Source organism: Suillus fuscotomentosus, assembly GCF_016647785.1.
Source record: "Suillus fuscotomentosus strain FC203 chromosome Unknown F5891scaffold_2, whole genome shotgun sequence".
NCBI classification, from domain to species: Eukaryota; Fungi; Basidiomycota; class Agaricomycetes; order Boletales; family Suillaceae; genus Suillus; species Suillus fuscotomentosus.
The window spans coordinates 415,598-433,079 of record NW_024539514.1 but is presented as its reverse complement, the minus strand read 5'-3'; the positions used below and the strand labels follow the sequence as shown (position 1 = coordinate 433,079).

At 44.6% G+C, this 17,482-nt stretch overlaps 5 protein-coding genes across 5 annotated transcripts; 4 read left to right on the top strand and 1 right to left on the bottom strand.

Annotated features, from left to right (window-relative positions):
* Positions 1–684: 684 nt before the first annotated feature.
* Positions 685–1,166, top strand: F5891DRAFT_1180649 (uncharacterized protein; the record flags this gene model as incomplete). Its single annotated transcript, XM_041365963.1, has 3 exons — positions 685–907; positions 965–1,093; positions 1,147–1,166. The coding sequence occupies 3 exons, from the start codon at positions 685–687 to the stop codon at positions 1,164–1,166; spliced, it is 372 nt and encodes a 123-aa protein (XP_041233198.1).
* A 5,128-nt stretch (positions 1,167–6,294) lies between these two features.
* F5891DRAFT_1180646 (uncharacterized protein) lies at positions 6,295–9,145 on the top strand (the record flags this gene model as incomplete). Its single annotated transcript, XM_041365962.1, has 8 exons — positions 6,295–6,299; positions 6,350–6,743; positions 6,794–7,194; positions 7,244–7,372; positions 7,422–7,494; positions 7,599–8,154; positions 8,217–8,459; positions 8,514–9,145. 8 exons carry the CDS (start codon positions 6,295–6,297, stop codon positions 9,143–9,145), a joined length of 2,433 nt encoding a protein of 810 aa, XP_041233197.1.
* A 3,059-nt stretch (positions 9,146–12,204) lies between these two features.
* F5891DRAFT_1180644 (uncharacterized protein) lies at positions 12,205–12,696 on the bottom strand (the record flags this gene model as incomplete). The annotated part of the gene is made up of 2 exons (XM_041365961.1): positions 12,205–12,419; positions 12,468–12,696. 2 exons carry the CDS (start codon positions 12,694–12,696, stop codon positions 12,205–12,207), a joined length of 444 nt encoding a protein of 147 aa, XP_041233196.1.
* Positions 12,697–12,993: 297 nt separating this feature from the next.
* F5891DRAFT_1180643 (uncharacterized protein) lies at positions 12,994–13,393 on the top strand (the record flags this gene model as incomplete). The annotated part of the gene is made up of 2 exons (XM_041365960.1): positions 12,994–13,284; positions 13,331–13,393. 2 exons carry the CDS (start codon positions 12,994–12,996, stop codon positions 13,391–13,393), a joined length of 354 nt encoding a protein of 117 aa, XP_041233195.1.
* A 2,120-nt stretch (positions 13,394–15,513) lies between these two features.
* On the top strand, positions 15,514–17,198 carry F5891DRAFT_1124520 (uncharacterized protein; the record flags this gene model as incomplete). The annotated part of the gene is made up of 5 exons (XM_041363901.1): positions 15,514–15,904; positions 15,956–16,132; positions 16,188–16,320; positions 16,398–17,056; positions 17,107–17,198. 5 exons carry the CDS (start codon positions 15,514–15,516, stop codon positions 17,196–17,198), a joined length of 1,452 nt encoding a protein of 483 aa, XP_041233194.1.
* Between the last annotated feature and the right edge of the window lie 284 nt (positions 17,199–17,482).

The following is a 17,482-nucleotide window of genomic DNA, read 5'->3' as shown; positions in this document are numbered from 1 at the left end:
AGGCTCAGATAAGGCGAGTGGAAGCGAGAAACGAATGTATGCCTAGTCTGAGCCAGGGCTCATAACCTATCAAAGGTGAAGAGACTCGGACTAGAGAAACTAAGGGCGAGAACAGAACTCAGTCTTGGTTCAAAAAGACTCAAGGGTAACTATGGACCATACCTAAGGGCGAGAACAGAACTAGTAGAGTAGTAGTTAGTAAGAGTAGAGTAGGGATGTCAATAAGATAGCTCACCTCAGTCTTGGTTCAAAAAGACTGAGGGAGATTGTTCGATGAGAGGAGGAATTAATACGTTTGATTGGGACGGAGAGTCAATAGGAAACGTGTATGACGCATGGTAGGAGGAGTGTTCGTGTATGTAAAATGAAAAGGCTAAGTACGTGTAAGGGTCATATCTTGATACTTTAATCTGTTACCCAGCATCAGGACACCTCAGGGTGACTGGACAAGGCAACGAGGCCGTTAATGAGGAGAATCTGCGTAATGCGGTAGGAGGTATGGATCGTCACATCGTCTGAGAGAACACTAAACATATCTTTGATCAAGACAATCCTGGTCGGCGTGAAGATTCTCTCCTACATGAAGAGGATGGTTCAATTAGGAGTCCGCGTGATGTAGTAGAAGGTACGTATCGTCATATCCTATGATAGAGCATCAGACTCATATCCGATCAACAGGTCTGTATGAAGATTCTGTCCCTGCCATATCTCACATACAGCGGATTAGCCGAAGGTCTTTCTTCAAACGAAAACACTCAAGACATACATCTAGATGTACATACAAATCAAGATCAAGAAGAAGTCATTGCGATATTGGATCGACTTGGAATCAATTTAGATGATAGTGGTGGTGATGACGATGACGATGACGATGACGATGACGATGATGACGATGGTAGTGCCACTGGTATGTTTTCAAAATCATCACCCATGATATAACTCAACGGGATCCTTGATATCTCAGCCATACCTTCAAGTAGAGCGCCATCTCTTCGCCCCAGCTTGTGCACAATCAATATTTTTATCAACAAAAGCGTGGTGTCTTTTGATTCAGAATCGACAGGAGCAACATTGAATGTCGGGGCGAATGAAGGTTTGTCGTGTTCGCTGCTGATGTCAACCCATGATACTTAATGACGATGATAGGGGTCGGCTTTGGATACTAATAAGCTAACGTCTCAGTTGGATTGACGCGTTCTATATTATGTCTAGTCGGCAGTGTATCAGTAATATATTATTGATTGGGCATTCGTGGGTCTCCAGCTAGAAGTATCGCAATTACGTATGTACTTCCAACGTCAGTTCAAACTCCGGCAATGATGTATTCACACAAATTGTCACGGTCCCAGTTTCTATTCCGCGAGGCCTTGGTTCTAGCATGGTTTGAAATTTGAAATGACACAATAATGTCCTTGGCATGTCAAGTATTTGTATTTTGACTGGGTGTTGGAAAACAAAGTGTCACTGATCTGCCGCGTGATGGCATCACAATCTGTTCCTTGTTTTATGGTTACTTCTGGGTAATATTGTTCTCCAATGGGGTTTGTCTTTTATACATGCATTGCCTAGTAATTAATATCAATTAATGGTTGAGCCCCAGTGAAGAATCGAGATAGCAAAGATGCATAATCGCAAAAAAAAATGCAAAGTTCAATTTTTTCAACATTGCAAAGTTGACTTTGTGTCACAAGTACCTCATATGAACCACTATTCTTTTCTGAACTCTAAATCATTTAAGCGCTCTGAGAAGGTGCCCATACGTAGTAATCTATTTACAGTTGAAGAAGTTCCCTCTATTGCATCTATTGTAGAATTACCAAACCCACCCATGATTGAATCATGTGACTTATCGGAAGATGCTGGTCTTGATGACCTCATATCACATGATACTCTTGGAAGGTTCCAGAGTCTGTCGGTTGCTGCAGCACGTGTTATGACATCATAATTATATATAGAATTGTACAATACTTTCATTTATTCTGATTGGTAGTTAGGTTCAGACTCAGTTTAGTCTCCGACTTAATGTATGTATATAGGTAGCAGGTTGTAGTTAGTAGTTCTTTAGTTCAAACCTCTTGTCTGTACATTACTTGTACCAGCCCAGATGTACCTGCTCAATTCTACTCTTTTATTTGTTGCGATTATCTTTGTTTGAGTCCTAGTCTCTGCTCAGTGTTAATTCGTTATTGGGTTGTGACACTTTGCAGTTTGAGCAAATGTTAGCAAAAAACAGTGCAAATTTGTCAATGAAACTTCGACTTTGCACCTTCTAAGATCGAGATTGCATACACACTATCTACCATCTAGATTGCAAAATGCATTACCACGAAGCTGGTATACACCAACTTGAAGACAGCACAAATGCATATGTCTGCAACTGCGCTTCCTGCCTACTCAAAAATGTAGGTAAGCCCAAGCAAGTACACCACAACACATACTTCAAACATAAAACCGGCAGACTTGCCATACCATCATATCCTACTACTTCTGTTCTCAGCACTGGCAGCTCACGACCTCCAACTCCTGTAACAACCGGACCCTCTTCAAGTAAACACCCTCTGGATGCACCCGACAATGAGGAACAAACCAGCAAGAAAGGACACATCCAAAATCCCACTGTGCCATTTTCGATCGAGGACGAGTCATCTGATCTGGTCATTGATTGAACAGAAGAAGGTATGTCACCAATTAATATCAAAGAACTGGTTCGATTCAAATAATGATATCATACAGATCTACATATTGATGAGACTTGAGTCAAGCACGTTCCTGACCACGACTTTGTGCCAGAGGTTGATGATCGCAACCAAGACTATGGTAAGTTTATTCTTCGTACTACAATCATGATCAAAATTAATGGTATTACATAGATCTAGATGCATATGAGCATATGGACAACAATTTCGGGGGTACTAGTACAGGGCGCGAGGAAGCAGAGGAAGCAGAGGAAGCATAGGGAGGAGAAGAAGCAGAAGAAGGAGGCCTCGAGGCAGAGAATATTGAGGGCTTGCGTGGGGATATGGACCCTGATCATGATCATGATCAAGCAGATATTGGTCCTGCGCAGACTATGGGTTGGACCGACGAGGACTTGGAAGAATTACACTGTATGTCACAACTCGGAGATGCACAGGATGCAATGACTTTCATAAACACCTTATGACAAGCCTCACTTGACAACATACACTCCCAATTATCACCAGACACATTAGATAGGCTTCGAAATCCTCCCTGTGCACTCCCAGATACCACAGATCCCGACCTCATACAATCATTAAAATTTTACTTCGCTGATACGACTATCAAACAATACAATTCTATTCGTGATGCTTCTATGGAATGGTATCCCGACAACGACATATACAGCTACTATTGAGTGAAGCAAGCCATTGGTGAACTTAGTGGTATCGAGCCAATTATTAATGACATGTGCATCAATACATGCCTCACATTTACTGGTCCATATGCCGACCTCGATCATTGTTCCAGATGCGGAGAAGATCAATGGGATCAAAAAAAGAGCACACCTCAGAAGAACATACCTTGATAAACATTTGACACTTTTCCTGTCAGTCTACAGCTCCAGGCCCTATGGCAGCATCCAGACCAAGCAGAGAAGATGCGATGGCGCCAGGAGTACACCAACAAGATCATCAATGAATTGAAGACAACCGACGGCATTCCAGAGGTATATGAAGATATCCTTCATGGGAAGCAATATCTGGATGCGTGCCAATCTGGCAAAATTAAAGATGGTGATGCGGTTCTGATGTTCTCAATCGACAGAGCACAGCTCTACGAATCCAAACAATCTGACTGTTGGATATATATTTGGGTAATCTTCAATCATGCGCCAGATGACTGGTACAAGAAGAAGTATGTACTCCCAGGTGGTATCATCCCCAGCCCAAAAAAACCCAAGAATCTAGATTCTTTCATTTTCCCCGGCCTACACCATCTTCATGCGATCCAGACTGAAGGGCTACCAATCTGGGATGGCGCAAAGAAGACTCTATTCAGATCTAATCCCTTTCTCTTTGTTGCAACAGCAGATGGCCCCAGTATGTGTCAGAAATTTACGAAAGCGGCTGCAATCATGTGCTGTTGATGTGCCGTTTACATACCATTTGAATCCATTGCAATGACCCCTGAAATGACAAGGTAATTTGATGGCTGAGTTTCAATCTATTCCAAGGCTCATAACGTGCAAAGTGCCTACCATCAATGCCTGCACCCCCCATCCTCTTGCTCTATCAATGCAGCCCTATTCCAATTCTATTTGTATATAACTGTCAACTTAGTGGTCCAGAACGTACAAAGCATTGTGATTTGTGCAATCAAGTCATTAAGCCACGAGGTTACACCACCCACCGAAAGTCCTGTGAGACGAAGGCTGAAAAACGACGTCGGGATCAGCTTATTGTGGATGGCATTCGTCAGGAGAAAGGTACATCTCCAATTGTTTTATTGTTGTCTTGCACGTTGTCAAAGCTAATGTTATCTACAATACTATATTATAGCGGCTGCAGCTGCTGTGACAGCCCAGGGTTCCTCGTTGGTGAGACTCGACAAGAATCAGTCAGGTAACATATCAAGTGAGTTATGGTTACATTTTAGTATATTATGTGCTCACAATCTCAGTTGAACCGCACCATCATGTGGCACCATCACAAATTTTGGACGACATAGACTTTGATTATGGTGATCCGTCAATTCAGACCAGTAAGTTGACATGTGAATTTATTTTTCTTATGCTAACACTATCTAATACAGATTCTCCTATACTCAATGAACATGAGCCTGTGGACGTATTCCCCACCCTCAATTGTGACGACATCAAAGTTGAGTATCACCCAAGCAGCGGTATCGCGACCAGCATACATGGATTTGATACCTTTGAGCGTCGTCCTACTGCAACCTCTATTACCCCGCCTGATGGACACCCTTGGCGTCCGTTCAAATCACGACTTGAATTCGATGTTGCCGAGCTCATTCTGGAGGTTGGGCTAAACAATGAACAAACTGATCGCTTCATCAAATTATGCCACAGATGTGCTATAGGGAAGGATAAAATGTCATTCAGAAACCACAAGGACGTTCATAACTTGTGGGAGGTGGCCTCACATCGTGTTGCAAAGGTGGGACATACTAATATTGAAATTTATGAGGCCTCTAACATTGTTTGAAGTACAGTTTACGAAGGAGGTGATTTCGGTTCCCTATGGTGGTGATGGAGCATCATGAGACTACGAGATACACTACTGGGACCTTTGGGACTTAGCCACTGACTTGCTCCGGAATCCCCGACTCTTTCCGCACTTTTCATTTGATGCTCATCGCTTTCAAAGTTTGATGGGACTGCTTTTGTTTGTTTCATTGATGAACCTTTCACTGTGCAGCACATTTGGGATATACAAGTATGTATTACTAGTGATTTAGTCATGTTTATATTTCATTGTATTCTATAGTCGCAACTCCCACCAGGTGCTAAACCATTGGCCTATATACTGTATGCGGATAAGACGAAACTATCCTCGTTTGGCACTGCAAAGGGTTATCTGGTGTAGGGATTCATTTCTGGCTGGGCTTGTAGAGACTGTTTTTACCTTACCTTATGTTGGCACTTTTGTAGCTTACATAATGAATCAATCTTTTCACCAGTTACCAGTATGAGTCTGAGTGCTCAGTAGTTTTCTATGATATTTCCTCTCCTCTGAGCCTTGAGTCTGGTCCAGAAACCCTTTAGGGTCGAATAGCAGCTAGGTTCTGCAAGACCCAACACATTGTTCAGACTCACCATCTGAATTGTTGTACCTTCACCGGTCTATGCTCGTTTAGCAAACCTACCAACCGAAATTCGAAATGGACGAGGCACCAGTGGTGGCTATGTGGTTGGGTGGTTGCCGATTGTATGATTTCTTTTCTCACTCGCTGTTAGTGCTTATGCAGCCTTAGTTGTAGTATTAGACCTAATATATATGGCCATTGCCAGTTTTGGTGTAGACACTTATGACGGCAATTACCAGCTGCACAATTTGACCTACAACGCTGGCATGTACCACTCGTGGCTAAGGCCTTGCTTGTAGGCATGCAATCGCCCATTGAAATATGCACCCCCAATATCCCCTGGAATATTCATATAATACAGATATATATTATATATACAGATACATAAAAATAGATACACATTACAAATATATCATATCTGATCAGTTTGCCGCATGTACGTACTAGAACCTGGACGCTGACCACACTTTCTTTCTTCACTGTATTCGACATTGCACAACCGTGACGATGGAGTGAGTTGTTTTTTACTTTTGATAGTTGGGACTCACTATATTACCCATAGAACAACCAGTCCGGCGCTGGACGACACACCTGTGGCGTTGTCCCCCAACCCATTGCCCAACCCAGATCCGACTCCCCCCACCCCAGCTCCTGGGACCAATAATGATGATCCCAATGCCTACGTCGACAAACTGTTTCGTCACTGGGCCAAAAATTCACGCCTAGCGTTTCTCAACAGCCATCTGGCCACTTACCGCGAACGCATCAATCGAGGCAAATCACAAGCAACCGACTATGTATATGAGGTCGTGGAAGAATATTTCAAACATTATCACTGGAAAATGAAGATATCGGACGAGCCTTTGGAAAACAATCCTTTGCAAATGGAGTTAGATGAGTCACTTTCCCCAATCGAACTGATGCAAAAATCGCAAAAAGTTCTTGCGATGCAGAAGGTAGGTGTTTTTACATGTATTTATTGATACATCTCTCAAAACTCAAGTAGGCGATCAAGAGCTGGCTAGAATATCGTGCTAAGTCCCCAAACAAGTTGATCGTACGCCGCGGCAAGCCGGAGAACAACGAATGGACTCGACTTCTCAGCCAGCTCTCTGGAGTACGAAAACAGAAGCCGAAGGCCTTGCAAGCCCACCAGCGATGGTCAAAAGATCACTTCAAGACTGAAATCAAGTCCCACTTTCTCAAAAAGTGGCATAAGGCTGGGCTACCTAGCAAGAAGATGGCAACCTTTCGTGATAGGATCACGCGCAAACGTTTCAAGAAACTGTCCAAAGAAGATCAGAAGCATTGGAAAGATACAGCGCAAGCTGAAGGTGAAGCTGCAGTGAAAGAATGGAATGATCGCCTTGCAGCTCCTCCTTCCACATCTCCCATCGATAGACAAGCGTAAGCATTCAAAATCTTTCATTTGTATCTGTATTAATAACTAATTCAGGGCTCTGGATAACCTCGCAACGTTTGCTGGGCTGGTTCTCGCTGGTATGGCCGAAATCCTTGGCATGCATGTCTCCCTTTTAGTCGGTGGACCTGAACCTCGCAAGCAAGGGAAAATTACCGTCGTTAGGTGTGTTTTTCGATGTCGTTCTGATACAAAACTAACATCACGCTTACAGTATGCATGAGGGCGTTGACTTAGGTCTCGCACCATGCAATTGGCAAACTCGAGATAAGACCAAGTTCAAAATGGTCACAAAATCGTTTCAAGAATACCTATCACACGCATATAATATGTTCTTAATTTCTATCACTTAACTTTATAACTTTATAATGAACACTGATCAGCCAAGCAGGACTGTGATTCCCGTCGCCTCCAGGACGATTTAGATGGCTTGTTCTCTATTTCGCAGGAAGGCAACCAATCTGACGCCGAAGAAGAACACGAAGCAACCAAATTGGCAACAGCCAAATATAGACCCAAGAAGAAATCAAAGCAGCAAGGTACGAAACAGCGACGTGCTTCTCGACGCAAGCCTTCTGAGGCTTCTGAGGCGGACGAATCGTCTTTGGAATCATCTTCCCCATCCTCCGGCTTGTCTTCATCTTCATCTTCCTTGTCTTCAACTTCATCAAGCTCCACCGATAGCGAAGATGAACATCAGGGTTCCAGACAGGTACTTCCATTTTCACCACCCAAGGGAAATCATGGTGTCACAATCTTTAATCCATGCCACCAGAAATTAGCTCTCCAACACCTTGAAGCAAGGAAGAAGGATCGCCTGGTCAACATGCCGTCTCCTGCATCTGAAGTACCAGATCATTTGTCGCAAGTGTCGTCTTGTGTGTCTGAAGTGCCGGATGACACTGAGGAAATTGACCAACTCAATGAAGACAGCTCCATTATTGATGGTAAGATAACCACTGATTGTCCTTCCAGCTCTATCTGTTGTACTACACTAATATCTCCTTAGGAATCACATCTGCTGCCATAATTGAGCCACCTGCTGCACCTTTCGACGACAATCTCATTGATCCACGTATCAGAGATGACCCTGTCATGGCTGCTAACCAACTCCCCAAGCCTATCGATAATCACGACATGGATGAGACACCTTCTGCCGAACGAGACACGGAAGGGGCTGAGGATAATCATGACAACCCTCTTAACATGACTCTTGACAAACATGTGGTTGACTCAAATCGGGTTACAGACGGTATGTAATTGATGCTTCTCATGTGTGCTATAAGTCATTCACGTTTACATACAGCCTCTCCTGGTGGCAACATATCGCTCAGTTTATCTACACTGACATCCAGCCCACCATGGTTCAGCGATCTGCTCCGGCAGTTGATGGACCCCACCCCAACTTCTCCTCAGCTGATACAGTTGTTTGACAAGCTGGTGCGCCTTGAGGATGCATCAAGCTTCACGAATGAGAAAGCCGCCTTGGGATGCAAACATTGTCCAGTCAAAGTCCACTGGTGGATTTCCCGTGGACGTAAAGGGAAACCAACCATACCTAATCTCGCCTCATTCATCATGCAATGGTGGTATTGGTGGCTAGTACTTCAACCGGAGTGGAGAAGCTGTCAGGCGCCAACACTTACGACATGTGCAATTCTCCCTCGCACAGATGACGGGAGTTTGGACTGCCTGAATAAACCAGGTGCAAACGGCATGCTCTCAGTCGTGGCTACATTGAAGTGGTGGGCAGACAACACTGATGGAAAAGACTCATGCTGGCAGGAGGCTGTAGACGACGTCATGTGGGTTTTGGACCGACTCATAGCAAGTCGTTCTGCGTTGAAGTCTATGGTTTCCGGTGGGAACAAGAAACGGGGCCGTTCTGATACTCAGGCCAACACACCATCATCGAAGAGGACGCGTAATCGGCAGTAATAGTAGCAACTCACAGATTGACGAATCGCTAGGCTACACATCGAATTTTTTGCTCGCTTGAATACATGTTACGTTGGACTACTTTTGTATCTTACATCAAGTCAATATGACATGCACTTAATGAATCTGACTTTCTCCTGCACTCGCTAGTAGATCACGGCAACAATGATATAATGTATTCTAAAAGCAGTATGTCCGAGTTAGACTCCAGGAGCCTCCAGTCCCAAGACTTTCTGGTACATGGTTTCCCCAAGTAAGTAGGCTTCATCGAGGTCACCCCAAACAGCTAGTCTGTAAAGATCTTCTGACATAGCTACCAGATGCCTGATGAAGCGAGAAACCTCGTCAGCAGCATGCCATTCATCACATACGCCACACATGTCAAAAATCTTATCCTGCCCCTGCTGTGCCCAGATCAAATAGGGCTCAACGTGCTTGACTGCATCCCCGAATATCTCAATATCCCCGGCGACACTGGTGCGCAATGACATTGCATATTTTTGAAGGACATCCTCGATGTTGTAGAAGAGGAATCTTGACTATAGGTGAAAACACTTAAAACAAATGGGTGCTCTATAGCAAGACCAGGATACGAGACAATGACTCGACCCAAAGGACAACCACTGAGAGAAGTTCCTCGAAATAAAAAATGGAGGGAGACTGTATGAGCTAGGCGGGCGCTAGCAAGCGCGAGAAGGTAACGTGCGTGAAGGTGCACGAGATGCGTGCGTGAGTGGGAGGTTCAAGAATGCGCGCGCACGAAGTGAAGGCGCGCCTAGAACATTAAGGGAAAGGTCCTATTTGAAGAGTGGATGCACAGATGGATGGTTGACAGGAGAATCAGATCAGATATCAAGTGAGGAGGTGATCTATACACTTTCCAGTACACAAAGATAAGGGGAAAGTAAGTACCGGAACCCCAAAGATTCCCTTCTCTATTTAAGAATGGAGATTACACTATGTGGCGCACTTCCGAGCGTGCTCCCGAACCGAGTAACCATATCAACTCTAATTATAACTAAGTTTAAATAGACTTTCTATATGTAGCGCGGATTTCGGACCGAAGATTTGTTAGTTCAATGAAGGAGATAGGAATAATGCACCAGCAAATCAGTAAGGACATGGGACGAATGGATGGACGATAGCGCGAAGACCTAGGAGGAGGCGCACAAATGTGCGCGCATAGTGCGAGTGCAGGTAAGGCGCGCTTAAGTGTGCGCGAGACTGGTCCTTTGGATTAGAGCTGGATCATATAGGAATGTATGGATAAAGGCCGGATACTCGGCATTGAGACACGCGAGTCTCTACAATGTATACTGTGGGTACCGCAGAAGGAACGATTTGCAGGACTTTATTCTTCGCATCGCGTACAAGCCTCAAACAGTCAGATAAAGTAACACTATAGTCGATCGATCATTAAGGATGCAATTTAATTACTGTTGAAAAGAAAACACACATTGCCTCGAAGTCAACCTCGTCATCCGACAGGTCATTCAGATTAGACTCAGCTGTGACGGAGGGTGTGCTGTTCGTGCAGCAGAGACGATGTCTCAATAAAATGATGTCTCGGTGCCTAAACACTTCAGTTGCAGGAGGAGAGGCGACAATAAAGATCAAACTTACTTTTCATAATGTCTCCTGCGTTTCTCACATGCGGCCTGCTGTTTGGCTCCAACAGTGCGGTGAATAGTGGGGCAAACCATGAGGAAAGATCGTGGGTGGAATGAAACGAAAAGAGCACCTTTATATAAGGTATTTTATTACCATAAATTGATGATCTGCGATGAGGGGTGATGTAGATAGTAGTATTTGTGAACTGAATGTAAATGCAAGGTCAATCAAGGGAAATAATGCCAGTGAATCATATCACTCACCAAAGATGCCCGCTTCAAGGTCTCAAGTCCATATTGTTCAATACACGGTGAAGTTAATTGAGCTACATAGACCTATGTTTCAGTCATCATCATTCGATGGTAGGACCATAACTTACCAGGCAAGTCTAAGCTCAGCGCACCAGCACAATTGCAAATGCGCAAATCAATTAACGACTTACATACTATGTGACTGTGTATTCTGTAAACTTGATGATTTAATAGCAGGATGCTAGATTAATCCGTGTTTCAGTGATATTGATTCGGTGGTAGGACCATAACTACTATGGTAAACTTGGAGTCCGAGTCAGCGCGCAAGTCCGATCATAGTACATCCATCAACACAATAGGCACATCAATGAATTACTAGTAATGAGCTACATACCAGGTCACTGTATTCTGTTATCTTAATGGTTTGCTGCTGATACAACTGCTAACTTCAATGCAGTGAGACTGAGATCACTGTCGAGGATTTCAACTAGTACATACACTGGCAATCATGATGATGATGTTGGAGTTGATCTCGGATCAACTGCACACTCTTACAGATCCAAAGCACTGTCCAATTTCAGATAAAGAAGGTAAATAAAATTTGTGTTGTTCGTTTTCACAAACGCTGAGCTTGAACATGAAACATATGCCATCTCACCGCACTTCAACATATGAGATTATGTAAGCAACAAGTACCTGCCTAGTAAGTCTGTTCATTGCATTGAACATTCACAACGTGTTGGAACTCATTGCAAATCAATACCAATCTCCAGCATTGTCGTACAATGAAGGTTTATAATCTGCAAGGGAGCTCGCGAACTCTCGTGAAGCTACTTCTGGGACCAAACGCAAACAGAGATGGGACTTCCCTGAGCCTGCGGACGAGAATGTTGACCCTAATAAAACTGATAAAAATGAATGGTCGAAAGAAGCTTTGGAAGCATCTGCACCGAAAAAGTGTCGTTCTCGCTGGGACGCTACTCCGGCAGAGGCTGTCAGTGAGACACCTAAGAAATCTTAATTTCTGTTGAACGAGCACTGACAAAATGTCACAGACAATGTTCATTATGTAAACGCGAAATACATGGCAAAGTGTAACTACTACTAACTCCACGTTTCGAGTACTAAACACTGAACTTGAAGAACAGAATATTCAACCATCGTTTCAACATATTTCAGAAGATTGGACGTACATGATCACTTGGAATCGATGACCGTCGTGGTGTCAGTGCCTTTGGTGGGAGTGGTGTTACTTGAAACTGCGGCCACAGCTGCCTCATATGCTTGAAGCCGTGTCTGGTAGTCCTGCTCTGCTTCTTCCACAATGACTTCACGGAGCATGGTGTGGAACATCTCATTCTTCGCCGGGTCGCTAACTAATAACTCTATAATGGAAATCACTACAAGCTTGACTAACAAGCGGGTGAGTGCTGGATTCTGTCAATGATGATCAATCTCACCACAGCAGGCAGGCATGCAAATTCGAGCTACTCGACTACCACACGGACCACAGATACTTTGAAGTGCAATCTCTGTGTGTCCACTCTGGAAGACATCCCTGATGTTGTGCAGAGTATTGCTGTCAGGTGAGGGTGGAGCTGTATGTGCGGTAGACATCTCAGGCGAGGGTGGAGGCATAGTAGTGGTGGACATCGCAGGCAAGGGTGGAGGCGTAGTAGTGGTGGACATGTCTGAGGGTTTGAATTTGGTTTGGTTCAAGTTCAACTATTTGATTATGGGCTTCAAACTATTTTAACAGGGTTTGGTGTGACTTGGGTGAATATACGCGAGGAGCCGAGCGGGTGATGAATCGACCAGGTACGTCCTGATATATTTACCTATCTACCAAACTGATCATCGGATACCCTCTTTTGTACAGGCTTCTTTCTTGAAGTGCTACAACTCAAGGGAGGAGGGAACTTGCTCGTGGGAGCGAGTGTCTACTGGTAAGCTCTAGTATTATTTTCTCTGAAACAAGCCTTACTCATGTCAAGGAAAAGAAAATATGTTGTGTACCGCGATGAATCCGACTCAGACGACCATGCGACAACAGCCTATGCCAGGATGATAGCAGTGTCAGCCGGTGGCCACAGGCAAATCATCATACCTTGCTCCCCAACAAAATTCAAGGCAGGTGATGGGCTGGAAGACCAACTTGAGCCCCTGCAAATGGACAATTGGGAGCCAACCCTTGGCGATGACTTTGTATTCGACGATGAGATTGAGCCCCAACCCATCATGGTGGTCAAGGTACCAGCAAAACACTATGCAAACTCGGTGAGATTCCAACAGACTTTTACTTCACAAACTCAACTCTTTATAGGATGCACCTTTGCATGAATGGATGGGCATTGTAGAGACTCGTGTGTCTCATGGTCTGATATGACAGCTTTACACCAGGAAGTACATAGCATGAACTTGTAGTGTCACTCTGTGCGCTACCCGCAGCTATCTCTATATGAGGCGCAGCTTTCCCGCGCAACGCGCGCCATGCGCGCACCATTCCCGCGCTTCACGATGTAGGCGCGCGCGCGCGTTCCCGCACTTGCGCGCCCTATAGCGCCAGCCATTCAGATGCATCCATCCACTGTCCACCAAGCTCCCTAGTACGTATATTTCCATTTCCTTTATTAGCATAGTTCCACCTTTATTTTTATCATAGTTTCTCACTCATATATATTTTTACATACCTACTCGGTAGCGCTTCGGCTCCGCATGACCGCGCTTAGGCGCGCTATATAAGCGCCAGCAGTACATACTACACTTTACCTTACTTTACCTCCCATTTACTTATTACTACTTACTTACTACTTAGCAGAACATAGTAGAACTCTATCTGTTTACACCTCGCATCTCTCTTCTCTTATCTAGTATCATATCATCACTTAAGTCTAACCTCTCTGTTGTTTCTGCATACGCACGCGCGCTTTCCCGCGCGCGTGTTCCCGCGCCTTGCGCGCACCTGTGCTTTCTCACGCTTCGCTTCAGCGCGTACCTGTAGATCTTCGCTGCACTCGCTTCCCCTATAGGGTCGAACGCACTTGCCATCTCAAGTATCGCAGACTAGGCAACGCACGACCTACAACATTTATAGATACAGCTAGGAGCTATCTTTGTTCCTGGCAGTATTGTTGTTTCTACAGCGTCAACGAGCGTGTCGGATTCCATGAAGAATATCTCCTTGAAGAGCTACGTCTGGAGGGCTGTGGTAGCTTAACAACGACACCATGCTCATGCAGCGATATCAATAATAATATTGTACAAGAATGCCTGTACCGCTGTGAAGATTGCTATGGACCAGAAATTTTGTGCAAGTCTTGTTGTTTATTAAAGCATGCACGTCATCCTTTACATATAATTTATGTGAGTGTTTCGAAGTTCTGGTTGCATTACCAGTTTTTTGATGATGTGCAGAAATGGAATGGGACTTATTTTGAGCGTAGTTCCTTGGCTGACATGGGCCTTAGGGTTCAACTAGGACACGAAGGAATGCCATGTTTGCGTCCGCAAAGAGGGCATATTTCTTTTGTCGTGATTCACACCAATGCAATCCACCGAGTAAACATCGATTTCTGTGGGTGCCATCAATGAGTTTCTCATTGCCAGCAATTGTTACATTGCAAATGGTATCCGGCCACACCACATTTTCCTCAGAGTGCCTGCACAAGACGGGTTCTGGAGTTCTTTCTCATTTTGGCATGGTCAAGCAAATTATCTGGCTATGAGTTCTACACTAGTCTCGAACGACTCACTGACAACACGGGTTTGAATGTACCTAAGGTATGTTATCACATGGCCTATGCCTCGCAAATGTTGACTGCAGTCACAGTCTCGGTATAAAGAATTTATGAGAATGGTTCGTCAATTTCGCCATATCAAACTAATGAAGCCAGCTGGCCATGGTAATATAACTGGTGGTATCTATGATACTGAGCCTGGTGCATTAGCCATCAAGTGTCCTGCTTGTCCGCAACCTGGCATAAACCTGCCGGAGGACTGGGACAAAGTGGAGGGATCAATGAAGTAGGCTTTTTTTTAATCCGCTGCATTTATTAAATGTCCCCTTCCTCATAGATTTCTTTACTATTTGATTATCACTATGGATGCCAACTTCCGCCTCAAGAATAGGAATTGAGCTTCTAGCATTGCCGATCCTGGGCTACACACAGGTCTTGCATACTTCGTTCCTGACAAATTTTACACAGAACACATACTCAAGAATGCAAGCCAAGCCGATGTAGGTTTTTTTAAAATTTTCACTTGTATTGCACAAAACTTACCAGAGACCTACCTATTAGATTAGCACTTGTTCGGGTTTCAAGACATTGGCGCACACTGAGTCCAAGTACTCGAATGGGTTGCGATCGACTGGCGTCGGCTTATGTCTTTGCGCACACCATGAACTTGTTTGACCTCAAGGAGTTGGAGACCTTCAAAAGGGCGAAAGGTATCTTTGTTTAAATTATGTGTATTCAACTGTCTAATGATGAACTTAGATATGCTAATATGGATTTCATCTTCTTCTCATCCATCATGCCTCTCCTCCTCCTCACTGTTGTCATATCTTATGACATCGCTTGCCAGTGGAAGCTCAATCTCATGAAGAGAATGAATGAGCTTCCTGAACACCTTCGGATGCCAGCAGCTGTCACCCTTGTGGCATTTATGTTCGGAATCCCGAAGTTTCACTGCCCTGCGCATGAGGAAAAATGTGCGATTCCGCATTCCTTGAACCTCATGCCAGGCATAGGACGGACTGATGGTGAGGGAATCGAACACAACTGGGCAGAGATGAATCGTGTTGCCAACAGCACGAAGGAAATGGGCGCCGGTTATCGACACGATGTCCTCGATGACCATTTTGGACATCACAACTGGCGCAAGTATGCTGGACTAGGTACGATTTTTTGTCTGCTCCCGCCCATACAATGACTCATTCAATTTACAGGACTCTCACTATGGAAAAAACTGCTAAATGCTGTCAAGGAGCAGGGTTGTCACCAATCATTTTTGCATGACTTTAATTTAGTGATTGACGATGCACATCGAGGAGAATGGACTGCAATGATCGAGGCTTGGGAACACGACAAATCAAGTCCGAATCCATATGTGCACATCAAGATTAGTAAGGTCTATCTGTACTTTGGAATTTTTTGTTGAAGCTGACTATGATTCAACAGGCCTTTCAGAAGCACAAATACGTGCTAATCTTACGGACGATGAGAAGATTTCTATCAGTAACGGGTGTCAACTTCTGCACAAAGTTACTCCTAGTTCTTTCATCTATATGGGCCTGGTTCTGGAAGATGCACAGTAAGTTCTACTTCTGCAATATTCTGAGACACTCTCCTGATCATTTCCAGGTGACAAATCAAATATGATCTCACAAGATCTCTCAGTGTGAATGGGCACGCCGAACTTAACCAACATCGGATCACGCTACAACAACAGCTAGCCCACTTCCGCATCATACAGCGGGTATATATGGTAGGCATCGAAGGCTGGATTGAAGATCAAGACATGAACTCGTCTGAGGAAGTCGAGGATGAATCGCTCTGGCTGCCGTCGACACTCCCTCCAAGCAATCGAGACTTACTATGTACCAACAATATTGCTCACATCGAGGCTGAGTTGCACAAGGGACAGTGTCGCGATTCACTCGATAAGTTGCGCAGGCAACTACATACTAAATCCCATTTTGTCAAGCACCGCAATCTCGATTTACGCGGACAACAAGCCAACACTCGCACAAATTCCTCTCTTGCTCGGTTGAACACCAAAATCAATGCTGCCGCAGAAAAATACCGTGTCGCTTGGTCAGCATTGCTAGAACTGGTTGGGATCAGCGAGTTGGACAGGGAATTTCAATCCCTAGAGGCAAAGGACATCATGGCACCTGTCGACACAGTGTCGGGTGTGAGGAGTACTACAGGAATGCGTGGAAGGAGAGACGCATCACGCGGATTAGGGCAGGGGTATCAGATGACATCGTGGATTTGGTCCATTTCAGGCATTCTCGATCACGAAAGTGATGCGGGTCTGAATGATGGTGAGTGCATTAATACATGTAGCGACTCTCTATTCTGACCTTTACTGTAGTGTTGCATGTAGAATGGGCTAAGTCTCGTGCCCATGCGCAACGGTGGAGTGAAGAGGTGTTACTCCTCAAGGAGGAAATGCGGCGAACATGACAATTTCTCGCATGGTGTGCAGAACAGTGGCAATCTATCACTGACCTGTCACACAAGGACACACAGATTGTGGCTGGTGCCATCGCATATGCTCACAGGCAGGCTGCAGTTCAGCGTGCACTACTGTCTCGTTTTACTTTTCTCTGGACCAATGGAGCTGCCACGGACATCACAGCCGCTACGGATGAGTTGGTTGAATATTTTGCTGGGGATGAGGTTAATTTTGATGACGACGAGGGGTAGGTATCTAGGGGCATATCATATTTGTTTAATTAGTCATCATG